General features: G+C 52.8%; 2 protein-coding genes across 11 annotated transcripts in view; both read left to right on the top strand.

The window, feature by feature from the left end:
* Ambra1 (autophagy and beclin 1 regulator 1) overlaps positions 1-5580 on the top strand; it is a 187790-nt gene extending 182210 nt beyond the window's left edge. For all 10 annotated transcript variants that reach the window (XM_034494280.2, XM_076929256.1, XM_034494281.2 and 7 more), the window contains one exon: positions 4056-5580. In XM_034494280.2, coding sequence (XP_034350171.1) covers positions 4056-4552 — 497 coding nt within the window. In that variant the 3' untranslated portion in view covers positions 4553-5580. The remainder of the gene's footprint in view (positions 1-4055) is intronic.
* Positions 5581-7433: 1853 nt separating this feature from the next.
* Positions 7434-16406, top strand: Chrm4 (cholinergic receptor muscarinic 4). Its single transcript, XM_034496206.2, has 2 exons — positions 7434-8861; positions 13928-16406. The coding sequence occupies exon 2, from the start codon at positions 13960-13962 to the stop codon at positions 15394-15396; it is 1437 nt and encodes a 478-aa protein (XP_034352097.1). The 5' UTR covers positions 7434-8861; positions 13928-13959; the 3' UTR covers positions 15397-16406.
* The last annotated feature ends 79 nt before the right edge of the window (positions 16407-16485 follow it).

The following is a 16485-nucleotide window of genomic DNA, read 5'->3' on the forward strand; positions in this document are numbered from 1 at the left end:
TTGAAGTTAGACCTTCTGGGCTTGGCTGTATAACACCCCACCCCACACACCCACACATACCAGGGCCTGAATTTGTTAGTTTGAGAACCAGATGTGGCTGTAGTAATTATTGTCCTGTAGCCAGCTGTTCCTTACATTATAAAAACCCAACAGAACCTATCTACTGCTTTTTTTTTTTTTTTTTTTTTTCCTAAAAATCTGAGGGTCTGGGAGTATAGCGTAGTGGGTAGAGCACATGTGTGCAGTCCCACCTCTCCAAACAACTAAGAGCCGTCGAGCTCTTTCTGACCTTTTTGGGAGACACTCTCCACAGTACATTTGCTGTCATGCTTGCCAGGCTTTCATCAAGAAGTTGGAGCTGCTCTGGAACGTGAGTGTCACCCTGCCACAAGGAGTCCTACTCTCTGCCCAGGAGGCAGCTCAGAAAAGGAGAAAAGCTCACTGTTGCTCCCAGCACTGATATAGCAGCACATGCCTAGCGTGCATTTGGCATTCAAGTAGTGTGTAGAACAAATGAATGAAACCACGGAGGCCTTGTCTCCCTGCTTCTTGGAGAACTCTGTGGTTCTGCCTCTCAGCCTTGGGCCTTTTTCTGTTGTGGTGAAGACAGAAGTTAAAACAGTTCAGGCCCCAGGCCAGGAAAAAACAAATGCCATTATGGAAGAGCTAGTGGTTCTTGGGACTCAGAGCTAGAACATACTGAGCACGCATGCGCACGGGCACTCTCACACAAACAGACACACAATGGGAGGACATACTGTGCATGCACGCACGCGCGCGCACACACACACACACACACACATATGATGGGAGGTACACGGTCTTAGTTCCCAGTTCCTTTCTCCTCCTTGGCTATATACCACCCCCAGAATTAAATGCAGCTGAAGGGCATTATGGAAAGTTGCTGATCCCACCTGTCTCCTGCATTCAGAACTTGCCAAGAAAACAATCTGCCAACAGCACTAAACCAGTCTCCTGTTTTTGAAACTCTAAAAGAAATACTGAAGCTCCCCGGGAAGAGGCAGTAGAGTCCTCCCTCTTCTCCACCCCCCACTATGGTCACCATTGCTCAGATCCATATCCATTGGGCTTCATTCTTTCTTTCCTCTTGAGAATATACCAGCTGACTCTTAGCCTCAGCTTAGCATTCTAGGAGAGAAACGCAGCTTAGGATTCTGGGCTGAGGCTGTTCGCACTCAGCCCCAGAAGCTGTTGTATACACAACAATGTCCCATCTCAATGTCCCATCCACTATTTTTCAGCATGTACTTTGTCTCACATTGTAGGAAGCACTGTAAACTCACAGATTTTAGAAAAGGAATCACAAGGATCACGTAATGAAACCGTTGTATCTCATCCTTCAAAGGGCAAGTCCATAAGGGAAGCAGAAATATAGAAAGATTTCTCCTGAAGCAGAGTTAAGAACTAGTTTTCAAAGTTGCTTGGAGCTGCTATATGCAGCATAGGAGCTACTTTTTAGTCATCTATACGTGCATTTGGCAAATAACCATGTCATCCTAGGCCATGTGTTAACACTGCCCAGAGAAGAATGCGATCTCCAGGAAGGTCTAGTAGCAAGAGATGTAGTCACTAGTAACCTAGTCAGAGAAAAGGTTTGTGGCATTATTGGAACTCCAACTGTTACAGCCTCTACTCTTGAGTGAAAGATGTGGTATTTATACTGACCGCTGAACCTGAGCTTGTATAGTATGTCAGTGTGCATAGTCAGGGAGCAGAGCTGGGTCAGCTTTAGAACTGTTGTGTGCGGTGATTGAGTAGGTCAAGAGAATGACGAGGGTCTAGTCGGAAAGTCCTCGACTATCAAAGACTTTGGAGAGCTCTGGAGTTGCTGAGCTTTGAGCAAGTTGTGAACTTAACCAAAGCTCAGTTAACTAAGAATTAGAACAGTAGCCAGGCAGTAGAGAAGCATGCCTTTAATCCCAATACTCAGGAGGTAAAGACAGGCAGATCTCTGAATTCAAGGTTAACCTGGTCTACAGATCAAGTCTCAAAACAACCAGAGCTACACAGAGAAACCTTGTCTTACTCAGGGGTGGGAGGCATATTGGGGGAATTAGACCCATAGTGACAACAACCTGGAAATAGGATGGGAAGAGAGAAGAACATCATCAGTTAGGAAATAGACAAACGGGGAAGTGGAGGAGTCATGGACAGGCAGCAGAAAAGGACAGAGCCTTATACTTGAGTTCTGGTCACCAGGCTCTGGGGCTGGGCTTTGGTAGCTTTTCTTTCACTGGGAACAACCACTGGGAAGTTCTGGGAGTTGAACAGACACAGTTGACATGATGAGTTCAATGCCCATAGGCCCCAGGCCAGGCCACTACAGGTCCCCAAGGAACAGGAGACGTCCCAGAGAGCTCTTGGGAAGCCGTGTAGCTTGCCTGAATCGTAGGAAGGATCCCAGAGGCTGCTCATAGATAGAACTTTCACTGGCACTGAGCTCCAGCTTGGCCTTCCCCCTTGCCCTGCCCTGTTGTTTGAAAGCTTGGCCCTTGGGACTCAGAGCCCTTCAGGTTTCCTGTCTTCCGACTGCAAAGCTGAAGCTTAGCTGTTCAGACCAGATAGAGGAGGGCAGCTGTCATGGGGGTTAAGAACAGTTTCCTGGGGACCTCAGGAAAAACCAGCTGAATAAAAGCCAAAGCCTGGCGGGCGGTGGTGGTGCATGCCTTTAATCCTAGCACTTGGGAGGCAGAGGCAGGCGGATTTCTGAGTTTGAGGCCAGCCTGGTCTACAGAGTGAGTTCCAGGACAGCCAGGACTACACAGAGAAACCCTGTCTCAAAAAAAAAAAAAAAAAAAAAAAAGCCAAAGCGCCTGGGTAGAGTCCTCACTGCTTAGTGCTGAGGAAAATGGATCAAGACCCAGAGGAAGAATGTGAGCAGGTACCTGCCAGACTGATGCAAGACTGATGGGGCCTTAGACAGAGCTAAGTCATGAAGTAATGAAGGTAACTGGCCTAGACATCTAACACAAATAAGCAAGCAGAGAAAAGACTCGGGGCAAGGGACAAAGAAAGCCTTGTAAAAACAGCTAGTAACAGGTAACCTCGAGTTACCTGTCATCCATGAGTATTACAAACTGGGCAGGATAGTCAAAGGAAACAAATCAGCATTCTGGTGGAGCTGGACCTGGCAGCTGGGAGCCTTGACTGTAGCCGCCCAGCTTGGTGAGGAGTAGAGAAGACTTGAGGTAGAAGTAGCTGCTGCCCTGGGTGCCAGTTATCTGGGCTAACAGTTCCTCTCCAAAACTATACAAGTCCAGCCAGCCACTGATGGGCTGTGAATGTCCAGGCCTCATAGGACATTGAACAGATTATGTTACCTAGGGCTGCAAGTTGGCATCACAACCGGCAGTTGGTTCTCTCCAGGGAAATGTGGTATCAGGCATACAGCCCAGGGAGAGCAGTAACTAGGAGATAACGTATGAAGACCTATAGGTAAAGGGAGAAAAGAGACAACAGAACTTCTAGGGAGCAGTTAAATGCAGCCCCCCCCCCCTCGGGCTCTTAGAAAATAACAAAAACAGAGCAAAGCTGTGTGAAGATAATGTAGAACTCAAACCTGGCAGGCTGCCTTTGAACCACACCCTGCAGGGCACATGTTTCTTCCCAAAGACTAGGTGCTAAGTCCCATTCCAGGACCAGGTCTGAAAGTCATCCCAGACAGAGTCAGAAAAAGCAAGCTGTCCAGTCTTCTCTACCTCTTTTCAAAGCAATCTGCATTCTGAACTGGCCTAAAAGGGTTCATTAAAGCCAAGCACTTGTCTTGGTCCAAGCTCTGCTCTGACACAGATGCATAGCTTTGCCTTTTCCTTCCCAGTAGAGCTGAGGTATAAATAGTGGTTCTTGGGACTCACTCTTGTCCTGCTCTTAGGACCTCAGTTTTCACAGTGGGGAGGCTGGCCTTAATCCTGTTGTTTGTTTGTTTGTTTGTTTGTTTTGCATAGAATTCCCCAGCATCTGCTAGCTCCTGCTGCCTGGCTCATAGGCTCAGACCAGCAATTAATTCCTTCTTTCTTCTGCTTTGTACCTTCCAGGCGAGGGCTCAGAATATGGTGGCAGTGGGGAAGATGCCCTCAGCCGGATCCAGAGGCTAATGGCTGAGGGTGGCATGACAGCTGTGGTACAGCGGGAGCAGAGCACCACCATGGCCTCCATGGGTGGCTTTGGCAACAACATCATCGTTAGCCACCGCATTCACCGCAGCTCCCAGACAGGCACAGAGTCAGGGGCTGCTCGGACCTCCTCACCCCAGCCCTCCACCTCTCGAGGACTGCTCTCAGAACCTGGGCAACTGGCAGAGCGAGGGCTAAGCCCCCGGACAGCCTCCTGGGACCAGCCTAGTACCTCTGGGAGGGAACTACCCCAGCCAGCCCTATCCTCTTCCTCCCCTGTCCCCATTCCAGTCCCCCTTGCCAGCAATGAGGGACCAACAATGCACTGCAATGTGACCAATAACAGTCACCTTCCTGAGGGTGATGGTAGCAACAGGGGGGAAGCTGCAGGCCCTAGTGGGGAGCCACGGAACCGATAGAGACAAAACCAGGCACAGGTACCTCCCTCAAGCTGCTGAGCAGAAGCAAGACCTCACAGCTGGCTGGGAACTGTACACACAGAAGAGCTGATGCCTGTGTCCAGGAACAGGAGGAATGAATGGGTGGGGCATGGAGCCAGAGGGTAAGGGGCAGTCCGAGGGGCAAGGCTGGCCTGGGGTACTAGAGCCTTCCATGATCTAGAGCCCAGAAGAGCCACACTGCTGAGCCTGGTGTGAATGAAGAAGCAAGTGGGTGTCTCTGCTACAAACCCCATTTCTCCTAGGATCACTGGCCTAGGGGACTCAAAACAACCCTGGGCAGGAGCCCCAGAAGAGTCAAGTCTTCCAGATCTAGACTACACCATCCTGAGCAGAATGGTGGGACAGTTCTTCCCTGCCCACTACTGGAGGGAAGACACTAGCAGCAGAGGAGCAGCTGCCCCCGCCCCCAATCGCTTCCATATCTAACCCTTCCAGAGTTCTAGCCTCTCTCATCCTCTCAGCCCACAGAGACAGAAAAGTCAGGCCCAGCTTCCATGTCAGTGACTTACACTCACAAATTCAGACACCTGTGGAGTGAAGGAAATAGCCTGCTTGCCTGACACAGGATGGAGTCGATACACGATGGTGGACAGGTCCTCAGGAGTGGGGGGATGTAGGCTGTCCCGCCCCCCAGCATGTCCACCAAGCTCCCCCCTCCACAAGGCCCTCCATGCAGCACCTATGGGTGTCAGTATTACCTAAGCATAGGCCAAAGCCAGCCCAGGGTTGGAGGGAGGAGATTCCAGGTCAGAATGTGAGGTCTTGGTCTGTGATTTGAGGTGTTGCATGTGGAATCCTGAACTGTACGCGTAGTTTTTAGTGGAGAAATCAAGGCTCTGATCATTTTGTTTTTAGTATGAAAATGTGATTTCCTTTCTGTTTGTCATTCATCATAGAGACATTGTGGTGGGAGGAGAGGGAATAGTCTACTGCTAATGAGGGAGACACCAAAGAGCTACATCATTAAAATGATGACATGCCCCTCACCAGGCTCCTGCTTATTTATGCGGAGAGGGGAGGAGGGAGAAGGGTTTGGGACTGGGGTGTGGAGGGCATCAAACTGGCTGGCCAGGTTTTCCCAGGCATTTCAGTGGACCTAGTTAGTAACGGCATCCTCTTTGACCCATCAGCCCAAGTCAGCTGGTTGAAGGCTGCTTCCTAGACCCTGATGCATGTTGGAGCAGGTAGGCGTGATGGAGGGAGTCAGCCTGTTGCTTCCTACCAGGACTGTAGGCCTGGAGTGAGTGAGTCGCCAAAAGCTTGACTCTCCATCCAGTCCTAGAGACCACTGCGGCAAATTCTGAGCAGCAGAAAGGAGACCGTGGGCTTGTCTGCAGATAGCCCTGAAGGAGCTGTTGTCCTGCCCTGTCCATGTGTTTTGCTTCCTCACGTGTCAAGCCAGTTTAGAAACTGAGAGAGGCCTTAAAGAGGTGTAATAAAGAGCTGGAGAGATGGCCCAGCAGAGAAGATCACTGGCTGCCCTTCCAGAGGACCCCGGTTCAATTCCCAGCACCTGCATGGCAGCTCGCAACTGTCTAAATCCCGTTCCAAGGGATCCAGCACCTTCATACAGATAAACAGTCAAAACACCAATGTACATAAATAAAAATATTTCTTTAAAGTATAATAGAAAACCCAAGGGACTGGACTACCACAGGTAGGGTACTGGCAGTCATCTAGGTGAAGGTGGAAGTGAGGATGGTGAGAATTACAGGTTCTGTTGCAACAGAGATGTTGCAAAAGTAGGCAAGCAATAATGCAAACTGAGGTGATGTGAACTGTATCGGCAGTTCACTGTAGAGTACTGCCAGTGAATTGTATCAGTATCTGCTAGCTGTGTGACTTTGGACAAGCCACCTGCCTTCTCTGTGCCTTGAGTTTCCTTGCACGGGCATCTAAGGGAGAGAGTTTAAATTAAATATTTGAAGGGTAGAAGGACACCCACTGCCAAGCCTATTCTACTACAAACAGATGTATGCCTTGGTTTAACAGGAGAGACTCTTGAGTGTAAACAATATGCAAAGTGTGCTAGATCTACCCCTCCAAATAACCCTCAGTTACCAGTTATGACCACATGACCAACAGCCAAGGTACACACAGCTGCTCTGTCATCAACACAGAAGTCAAGGCACGGTCAACTGAACATGCAGAGGCTCTAGTTGACAGCAAACAGGATAGAAAGAACGCTTGTGATCCAGAAGCGAGCATGCCTTATTCACCTCTGCTGATTTGCAGAGTAGGGGCCAGTCACCTCCTCCACACCAGTTCCTTAGGAAGTCCACATTCCGGGGAGACTCTCCTCAGCGGTAAGCCTTTGCAGGACCCCTTACACACTACAACCATGTGGTGTCAGCAAGATAATGGCAGGTAGTCCCTTAAAGTGTCCCAAGACCCAGTTAGAACAAAGAAAGCAGAGAAACTAAATTGGGTTCCCTAGTCGAGGTTCAGCTTTCCAGAGTTTATCCGTGAGCTGAGCTGTGGGTGGGTGGGTGAGGTAAAGGCCCGGGCTTCACAGACTGCATCAGCTTCGCTTGTGGTTGGAGGCATTTCTGTTTTCTGGAACCTCCTCTCTTTAACAAGCCTGGCTTCCTTACTTCCTCATGTGACTGCTTAACATTCTGCCCTCTCCCATACACACACTTTCACTCTCCCAAGAGCACCCTGCTCCTGGCCCCCAGGGAGGGGGATATGGTAAAGTGGAAGAAGTTGGTGCCATATGAATCAACTGCACCTCTCCTGTGAAGTGGGATCAAGAATAATAGCACCTTTTTTTTTTTTTCATTTTTTTTTTCTAACGAGGATCATGGGAGACCAAAGCACCCATGGGAGGGAAGATGGCTTCTCATACTAGCCTGCCCTCAACTTTGACCAATGTTGACCTCCCTCTCCTCTTCAGCATGAAGCAGGAGCCTTCTCTCACCGGCTCTAGTTCATGTCTCCACCCATTCTCTGTTAAAAGGTTCCTAACTCCTCTGTTATTCCAAAGCTATCCCCACCACCACCACTCCCCCCCAGGATCCCCTACCGTTCCTTGCAGGAGGGTAGAGAGCTGGGACTCAAGTGGTTTTTCCAAGAGGGAGTCAGTCGGCTTAAGGTTAATTAGCTGTTGACACCCAAAAAGCTTTGTGGGTGACCGGTACGCAGGGCCCGGGCGCGAAGGGATGCGTTCAACCCTGGCTGGCCCGGGGGAACAAGCACGGGTACCTAGTCGGATCTACTGGCCTCGGGACCAAGGACCTGCAGAGCTGTCCGAGGTGCTGAATCTGCCTACTTTGGGCCTTAGCTTACTTAGTACTGCTGCGGGAGGTCTGGGAGACTGGGCTCTCCTTCAGGGCCTTTCTGTCCCAGGTGACCTTGGACACCTGGCTTCCCCTCATAGGCAGCGATGAACTCATTCTCGGTGTCGCGGCTGGATAGGAGGCTCGTGCCATCTTCAGTCTCACGGCTAGTGCGCGTCCCTTCCCAGGCATGGAGAGTGACAAGATATTTTGCCAAGGTAGATAGATAGCTGCTCGCCTGTCCAGTCTCACCTGCTCTTCCTCAGGCCCCGACGGCTCCAGTCTTTTGGCTGCCCAGCGGCCAACAGGCAGCGTTCTGCCCCGACAGAAGCACATCAGGAGAATCTGCCCCACTGCACACCAGGAGCCTGTTGGGGCCAAACCCTCAAGACCAGGATTAAACTGCAGGCGGGACAAGGAAGGGGCTACAAGCCATGGAGAGGCTTGAAAACTCTTCGGGGTCCAGAGTGCGTGGTTAGGGCGGAGGCGGGGCTCATAGCCAAGCTTGGCCGCCTGGTTCTTCCCCAGCCCGCGAGGGGGCGCCTAGTCCCCATGACAACGCGGACAGCCCCCACCCCACCCCCCGGAGGGTAGCGCCAGAGGCTAATCTGGCGACTGTGGGCGGTGCCCTCGGTGCCGGAGTCCCGAGTCGCGGGCCATCTCCCAGGAAGGGTGTGAGCATCAAGGGTGCCCGACACTCCAGGTGGTGACCCCCGCGCGTCGCCTCTGGGTGACCGGCCCCGGGCGAGCGGTGCGTCCCCACCACGATTGGCTGCTTCCCTGTGACATCACGCGGCTCGGGGAAAAGTGCGAGCGTGAGCGCGAGTCGGAGCCACAGCGCCGGGAGCTGCAGGCGAAGCAGGGGCCGCCCCTTGGCACCCTGTCCCCGCCCCCGGCCCCCGGCCCAGTCGTCCACCCCACCGACTCGCGGGGCCTCTGGCTTGTTCCGCCGTCTGTCCGGCATCAGCGGAGCAAGACAGAAGCAGCGGGTGAGTAACTCCGCGAAAGCGCGGGGGCGGGGGCGGGGGGCTCCAATGCAAGATGAGGGTGTAGGGTTCTGGGACCCTCTGAAGATCTCCAGAGGTGGGTCCGGCTGGAACGGGTCCCCAGACCCCTTTAAGAGGCAAGCACGGTGCGGAAGAGGCGGAGAGCCTAGGGATGGGGCACCCCTCTGGAAGAAGGGTCCCGAGGTCTCTAAAAGGTTTCTCCAGGTGAGCCTCTAGGGATTGGTGATCATTGAGAAGGCTAGGGGAGGAATAGTCCCAGCCCACAGCCCAACCCCGAAGCAGAGCAGCCGTCGGGTCAGGACCCACACTCCCTCACTCCCTTCCGTTGGCTGTTCTTCAAGGCGCCGGAAGATGAAGCCCCAAAGCACCCGTTTCCCGCCCGTCTCCCTGCCCTCAGTTCCCACCTTGGCCCACCCGGAGCCTCCAGCACGCTCTAGCCCGTGAAGTCCTCTGTCCGCGACCTTGAGCCCCGACGGAAAACACCCCTGTTCTCTCCTGTTTCCCTTCCCCCTCTCCAGGAGTACCCTCTCTTTTACTCATCCGGGGAGATACATCTCCCAGCCCCCCACCCTCCCAGCTCTTAGAGGAAGTGTTAGACACAATGATTTGGCCCAACATCCAGTACCCCTCTCTCTTCCCCTTAAGTACAGAGGCTTCTCTCCGCCTCAGGAACAGTCCTGGGGGCTATAGCTTTCCTAAAGTGATCACTTAATATTCGAAAAATCTACCCCAGGAGCAACCCCACGGGCGTCCAGAGCACCCTTTCCCGTCTTGTCCCCAGTAGGGGTAGGGGCTCAAGGACCCGCGGAAGCACATTGCCCACGCCCAGAGACTACAGGAACTGCGTGCCTGGGGGTTGATGGGAGGGCGGGGCATCGGAGAACCTTGGCCCTTTAGACAGGGACCCAGACGTGGAGGAGCCGGGAGATGGGCCCAAGGGTAAGCCCCAAGATGGCCTTTGAGGTAGACCTGAGCCCAGAGCTTGGGAACTCGGTGCCTGTTTTGACGGATAGGACTAGACAGGGCCTCTCCGGGGGTGCGGGTTGAAGAGTGAAGAAGAACAACTGTACCCTCTTGACCCAAGCTTCGACTGGGCTCCCCGTATGGAGGTCCTGCCCCTGCCCTCAGTGCGTAGGGTACATCGAACTGAGCTCGGTGACCCTCACGGCTCGATTCGTCGGCTCTCAAAGAGGCTTCTCGACAGAAGTCAGCCTATGGCTGGGACTGCGCGCTCTCCATTCTTGAAGATGCAGACAGGACCAGGTGCCGGGGCCACTAGGATAATGGTTCCAAAGTCAGGGTTTCCTCGCAGCCTAATTTTTGGTCCTTTCTCAATCCTTTCCCCACCCACAGACCGGGCGCTTCCCGGTGGTTCCCGCCATGGGCGTTGGATGTGACTGGGTCATCCGTTGATAGTCCAGCATTTTTCTCTCACTCATAAGTCTGCGGTTACGGCCACCCAAGCTCTAGGGCCAGACACGCACACACATGCACACACATGCACACACACGTGTCCACATGGCGCTGGCATGCTCACGTTCAAAGGCGCACCGGTATCCAGGCGTGGCGGTGCACACACTGGCACATGCAAGCAGCTACTAGTGTCTACTCCCGCTCCCGAGTAATCACACACAAACACAACTCGCACTCGTTTTCCCACCTACACGTTCCTTGATGGGTGCTTTGTGGGGTGCGGGTGGAATCCCGACGCCCTAAAGTTTCTCATCCTCAAAACCCTGGCCGAATCTAAGGAACCTTTGTGGCAGTCTGGGGCCAGGGAGACTGGCGGTATATCCCTCCCTTTGGTCCCTTGTGGGAGAGCCCTGCCCTGCGATTTTCTGTATTTGTGATTTACACTGGGACTTGAGGATGTGGTGAACCTTCGGCTCGGGTCCGGAGCTGGCACCGGGGACCGACATTGCCATCTAGCGGTGCGCACAGACCAGGGTGATGGCTGCTTGCCTTCTCAGATTCTAGTTGGGCCGGATTGGAGTTGGGGGGAGGGGGAGACGGGGGGGGGGGCGGGGGGATTGTGCCTAAAGATGCTGCGGTCTGAATGTCTAAGAGACTATCAGAGAAGTCTGGAAAGAAAACTGGGACCAAGTTGAGAAAACTGAATTTTACCCAGTCTGCATCTGTCAGGGCTCCGGGAAGACCAAAACACCCACCATTCGTCTGGTCATTTACTTGTCAAGGCTATTTCTTGGTCCCGGGAGGACAAAAGGTCAAACCCAAGTGAAGGAGCTGGGTGGAATATGAGGATTCTTAGTCTAAGATGCTTGGGGGTGGGGGTGGGTCTCTATCCTGTGAGGTTTGATGAATGCCTTGGAGATAAGAAAGTGTCCCTGTTTGCTAATCCTGGCCCTCTTACAAACTGGATGAATTTTATCAAGTTCATTATTATGATGCCCTTCTGTAAGAGGACTTTTATATCTGTAAGATGAAGTTACCAATAGTACTCACCTTTTCTGGCTGCTATAGGCGTTAAACCTCTACCTGATCATCTAAAGGGAGAGCTTTGAGGGGCTCCTGACTCAATAAACAAGAGAGATTGTATTTTCCTCTCACACATCTTCTCCCCCCCCCCCCATACCCCCATCTTCTTATCCTGCTGGCTGCTGGCTGTGTTCTGGCCCTGAGAGACTAAAGTGAGGGTTTCCTTGGTGTGTGCTAATGGCTCCCCTACTGGCTTACCCCTGTCCCTGCCAACCAACGGGTATGGGGGTATGGGGGCGGGGAGGGGGTGTAGCCTCTGTGTTTGATGCTACTACCCTCCCAGCTCTAAGGCTGATGCCTGAGGCTCCATTTTGGAGCTGAATGTCACTATGGAGTCTCTTGAAAGAACGGATCTGTCTTTTGCCCTTGACTCTGTGGGTGACCTTGGAGGTATCATTACCTCGCTTTCCTCCAGTCCTTCTTTGGCCCGTGGGTTTAACTTTGAAGCCAGAAGGCAAGCTCTTGTATCTATCTGTTGTGGTGGAGCTGGAGGGCTGGGCCTAAGCTTGGCTTGTGTCTGCAGTCCCCGGTGCCATTTCCAGTCGGATAGCTAGCTGAGGTGCCAAATGGATCCCCTGGCTGTTCAAAGGCCGTGGTGGGACAAGATCCTCTATTTTGTAAATAACAGAACTAATTCCCAGAGGACAAAATGGCTCTCCTCGGGCTGTACAGCTAAAACTTGTTGGGGTTGAACCCAGACTGCAGACTTGGTGCCTCTTCTCCACAGCCGGCTGCTGCACCCTCTCTTCCTCTTATACACACACACACAGACGCACACACAGACGCACAGGACTGCGTATACGACCTGCGTGTGGCTGAGATGGTGCCTTTGTGCGTATGTGGAATGCTTGTGTGTTGGCGGGTGTGAAGGAGGCTGGGCTGAGCGGCTGCCCTGGCACAGTATGCTGGGCGTGGGCCTCCCTCACATGTATGGAAGAGGAAGGGGAGGAGGAGAGATGAAGGGAGCCTGGTAGGAGGGAAGGCAAACTCTGGGGAGGAGCTCTGTTGGGCCTTAGCTGGGTCATCCTGTGTGGGATGTGAACCCTCAGGGGCTGACTGCAGGTTCCCTCTGGGGTAATTCCCTCATCTTTTGGCTCCATAAGGGAGCTTGTCCTTAGTTCTTGGGAAATCAGATAGACCCTTCTTTAGCTGCTGGGTCTTTTAGGCTTCTGATTTCTTTGCTGGGGAACTAACAGCCCCCATGCTGTTCCTCTCTTCATCCCTGGGACTGGGCTGGGCAGGCAAAGCTGAACTTCCTGAGTCATCTCTCTGCTCCCTTTTCTATTCTTCTTCCTCTTCCAGGTGTCCCAGCTCCCACCTCACCCCCTCTGGTCGCTAGAGTGACCTCCCTAGCCCTTAGAACCATCAGGTTCTGTGTCTTTCTTGACTGCTCTCTCTGCTCCCAAATGCACTGGACCAGCCCCAGGACGTCAAGGAAATGTGGATCCTTATTTAACACCTTTGAGCCTGTTTTCTCAATATCAGCCTTCGGTTTGTTGTGGGGAAACACAGAGTGCAGGAACTCAGTAGACAATCTATGCTGCTGCTATTATTATTAATTATTATTATTATTATTATTAATTATTATTATTATTATTATTATTATTATTATTATTATTATTATTGTGTAGGAATGGGAGAACAAATCTCCCTTGGCCATGATTGGTTAAGAAATGTCCAAGTGGCTGCCTGTGGTAGAGCATCCCTGCAGTTCCAGCCCTCTAGAGGCAGAGGCAGGCAGATCAAGGTCTGTGACTTTGAGGTCAGCCTGGTCTACACAGTAAGACCTTCTCTCAAAAACAAAAATAAAAAAAATAAAAAATAAAAAAAAAAAAGGAAGAAAGAAAAGAGATGAGCAAGTGGGACTGCAGATGCAACTCAGTGGTGCACGTGTGTGGTACATGTCCTGTCATGTGGACATGTGTGGTACATGTCCTGTCATGTGCGTGGCCTTGGGGACAACCTTCAGTAACCAAGAAGCAGAGTTGGGAAGTGACAGGCCTGAGTGGGCAGATGAGTAGACACTTGTCCCCGTGGCCCGCCTTCCAGCCTTTGGGGCCACTCCTCATGTTCCCCCTTGCTTTCCTGAGCTGTCTCTGGGCCTTTGCCTTATCTCAGCCACGTGCTGCAGCTCTTGGCAGTGGCTTCCTCGTTGCCCTCATGTGTGTCATCTTCTGGGTGAGGCCCGGGGTCAGCCAGCAAGCACCAGTCTTCTCTCTCGGGCCTTTCACCCTCACTGCCTTATCTTCTTTCTAACAGTCTTTCCCCTCACGTGTTTCTGTTTTCCCTCAAACTAGATGATCCATTCTGAGATGGGGACCGTGTGTGTTCACTCACTTCTATAATCTCAGCCCTGAGCTGATTGTGGCGCTCAGGAAGCTTTCAGTAAACGTTAGAGGGCTGAAAACTCAGGAATGGTTGGCACAGAGTGCCCTGACATTTTCCTGGATGAAGTTCCTCCAGCCACAGTGACTCCAGGTAACCTCTGCGTAACCCTCCGACCCCCATCCTCTTCCACAATTCACTCCTGTGCTGTCTCCTTCCTCCTCCAGCCTCTGCCCTTCTGGATCCAGTTGGGTTCAGCATGGCGAACTTCACACCTGTCAATGGCAGCTCAGCCAATCAGTCTGTGCGCCTGGTCACAGCAACCCCCAACCACCTGGAGACAGTGGAGATGGTATTCATTGCTACAGTAACTGGCTCCCTAAGCCTGGTGACTGTTGTGGGTAACATCCTGGTGATGCTGTCCATCAAGGTCAACAGGCAGTTGCAGACCGTCAACAACTACTTCCTGTTCAGCCTGGCGTGCGCGGATCTCATCATAGGGGCGTTCTCCATGAACCTCTACACCTTGTACATCATCAAGGGCTACTGGCCCCTGGGTGCCGTGGTCTGTGACCTGTGGCTGGCCCTGGACTATGTAGTGAGTAATGCCTCTGTCATGAACCTTCTCATCATCAGCTTTGACCGCTACTTCTGCGTCACCAAGCCCCTTACCTATCCTGCCCGCCGCACTACTAAGATGGCAGGCCTCATGATTGCAGCTGCCTGGGTCTTGTCCTTTGTGCTCTGGGCCCCTGCCATCTTGTTCTGGCAGTTCGTGGTGGGCAAGAGGACAGTGCCTGATAACCAGTGCTTCATCCAGTTCTTGTCCAACCCAGCAGTGACCTTTGGCACAGCCATTGCTGCCTTCTACCTGCCTGTGGTCATCATGACGGTGCTGTACATTCACATCTCACTGGCCAGCCGCAGCCGCGTTCACAAGCATCGACCTGAGGGCCCCAAGGAGAAGAAGGCCAAGACTCTGGCTTTCCTCAAGAGCCCTCTGATGAAGCCAAGTATCAAGAAACCTCCACCAGGGGGCGCTTCTCGAGAGGAACTGCGCAACGGGAAGCTAGAAGAGGCTCCTCCACCAGCCCTGCCCCCGCCTCCGCGCCCAGTGCCTGACAAGGACACTTCCAATGAGTCCAGCTCAGGCAGTGCCACCCAGAACACCAAGGAACGACCACCCACAGAGCTGTCCACTACAGAGGCCACCACACCAGCGCTGCCTGCCCCTACTCTGCAGCCACGAACCCTCAACCCAGCCTCCAAATGGTCCAAGATTCAAATTGTAACAAAGCAGACAGGCAATGAATGTGTGACGGCCATCGAGATTGTACCTGCCACGCCAGCTGGTATGCGCCCAGCAGCCAATGTGGCCCGGAAGTTTGCCAGCATCGCTCGCAACCAGGTGCGCAAGAAGCGCCAGATGGCAGCCCGGGAACGGAAAGTGACTCGGACAATCTTTGCCATTCTGCTGGCCTTCATCCTCACCTGGACACCCTACAATGTCATGGTCCTGGTGAACACCTTTTGCCAGAGCTGTATCCCAGAAAGGGTGTGGTCCATCGGCTACTGGCTCTGCTACGTCAACAGCACCATCAACCCTGCCTGCTATGCACTCTGCAATGCCACTTTCAAAAAGACCTTCCGGCACCTTTTGCTGTGCCAGTATCGGAACATCGGCACAGCCAGGTAGACGGACAGGTGCCCTAGAAGGTGCTGGTGTCATGAGTGTGTACCGGGGAACCACATGGCTCACCTGCTGTGAAGGAGAGAGTAGGCGGCCCCACTCTGAGTTCACATCTGCTGAAGAGAACAGGTCTCCCAGACACCATGAGGTACACGAGGCTCTTCGCTGGGATGGGAGAGCAGATTTCTACTGAAGCCTAGGAGGCTCGGCCCAGGGAGGGTCTGAACTGACACTACCTGGTCTATATCTGATACTTTGCCTCAGGAAGAAGGGGGACAATAGCTGGAGTGGGCAGTGGCTCTATCAAGGCCAACCGAGGTGGATGAACAGATGCAGAGCCCAGGAGCATCTTGAGAGGAGCAAAAGGAGCCAGGCTTGCAAGGGTGGGGTCCCCTGTTGTGCTGTAATCGGTGCTTTCCGCCTTCCTGCACCTTCCTCCCCCTGCATGTAGGCTCAGCCCTTCTCCTGCCCCCAAGTCCCACTCCAGGGTGAAGGACTTCCCTGCTATTGTCGCTCAGCCAGGCTCTGGATGGGAAGCCAAGCCCTTTGGCCAGCAGTCATCTGGATGGGGCAACTGGGAGGCCATGCTAAGCTGAGATACAGACTCCAGGGGACTGAGTCAATTAATGGTTGATCTCATAGTCAATTGTTCAGAGCTCACCCCCAAAGGTCACACATCAAATGAATGGCAGTGGGCAGTGTTCCTCTACATGGAGGGAGGTATGGGTCCAAGGGGGAAAAAGGTGGTGGTGGTGAACTTGGTGATCATACAGGCTTCAGTGGCGGGTGATGCAAGCAAGCACCCTCATCAATTCCCAATGAGATCTCATTCCAGACTGGCAGTAGCCTAGACCAGAAAGACTCTTGACTAGGTGAGGCAGAGTTCAAGTGAGTCACCTAGGTCCTCTTCCCTAACCCAAGCCCTGGGAGCGATGACACCCAAGGGGCCCTGGAAGACATTTTTGTAAATGTTCTGCTCTTTCCATGAACTGTTGGGAGCACTTCCTACATAGCCCTCAGTTCCCCTCAGTACATCTTTCCCGGTCCTCCTGCCCCCAACAAAGCTCCATGGCAAACTCCCTGGGAAGGGGCTTT

The sequence above is a fragment of the Arvicanthis niloticus genome, chromosome 2 (assembly GCF_011762505.2).
Source record: "Arvicanthis niloticus isolate mArvNil1 chromosome 2, mArvNil1.pat.X, whole genome shotgun sequence".
Taxonomy (NCBI): domain Eukaryota; kingdom Metazoa; phylum Chordata; class Mammalia; order Rodentia; family Muridae; genus Arvicanthis; species Arvicanthis niloticus.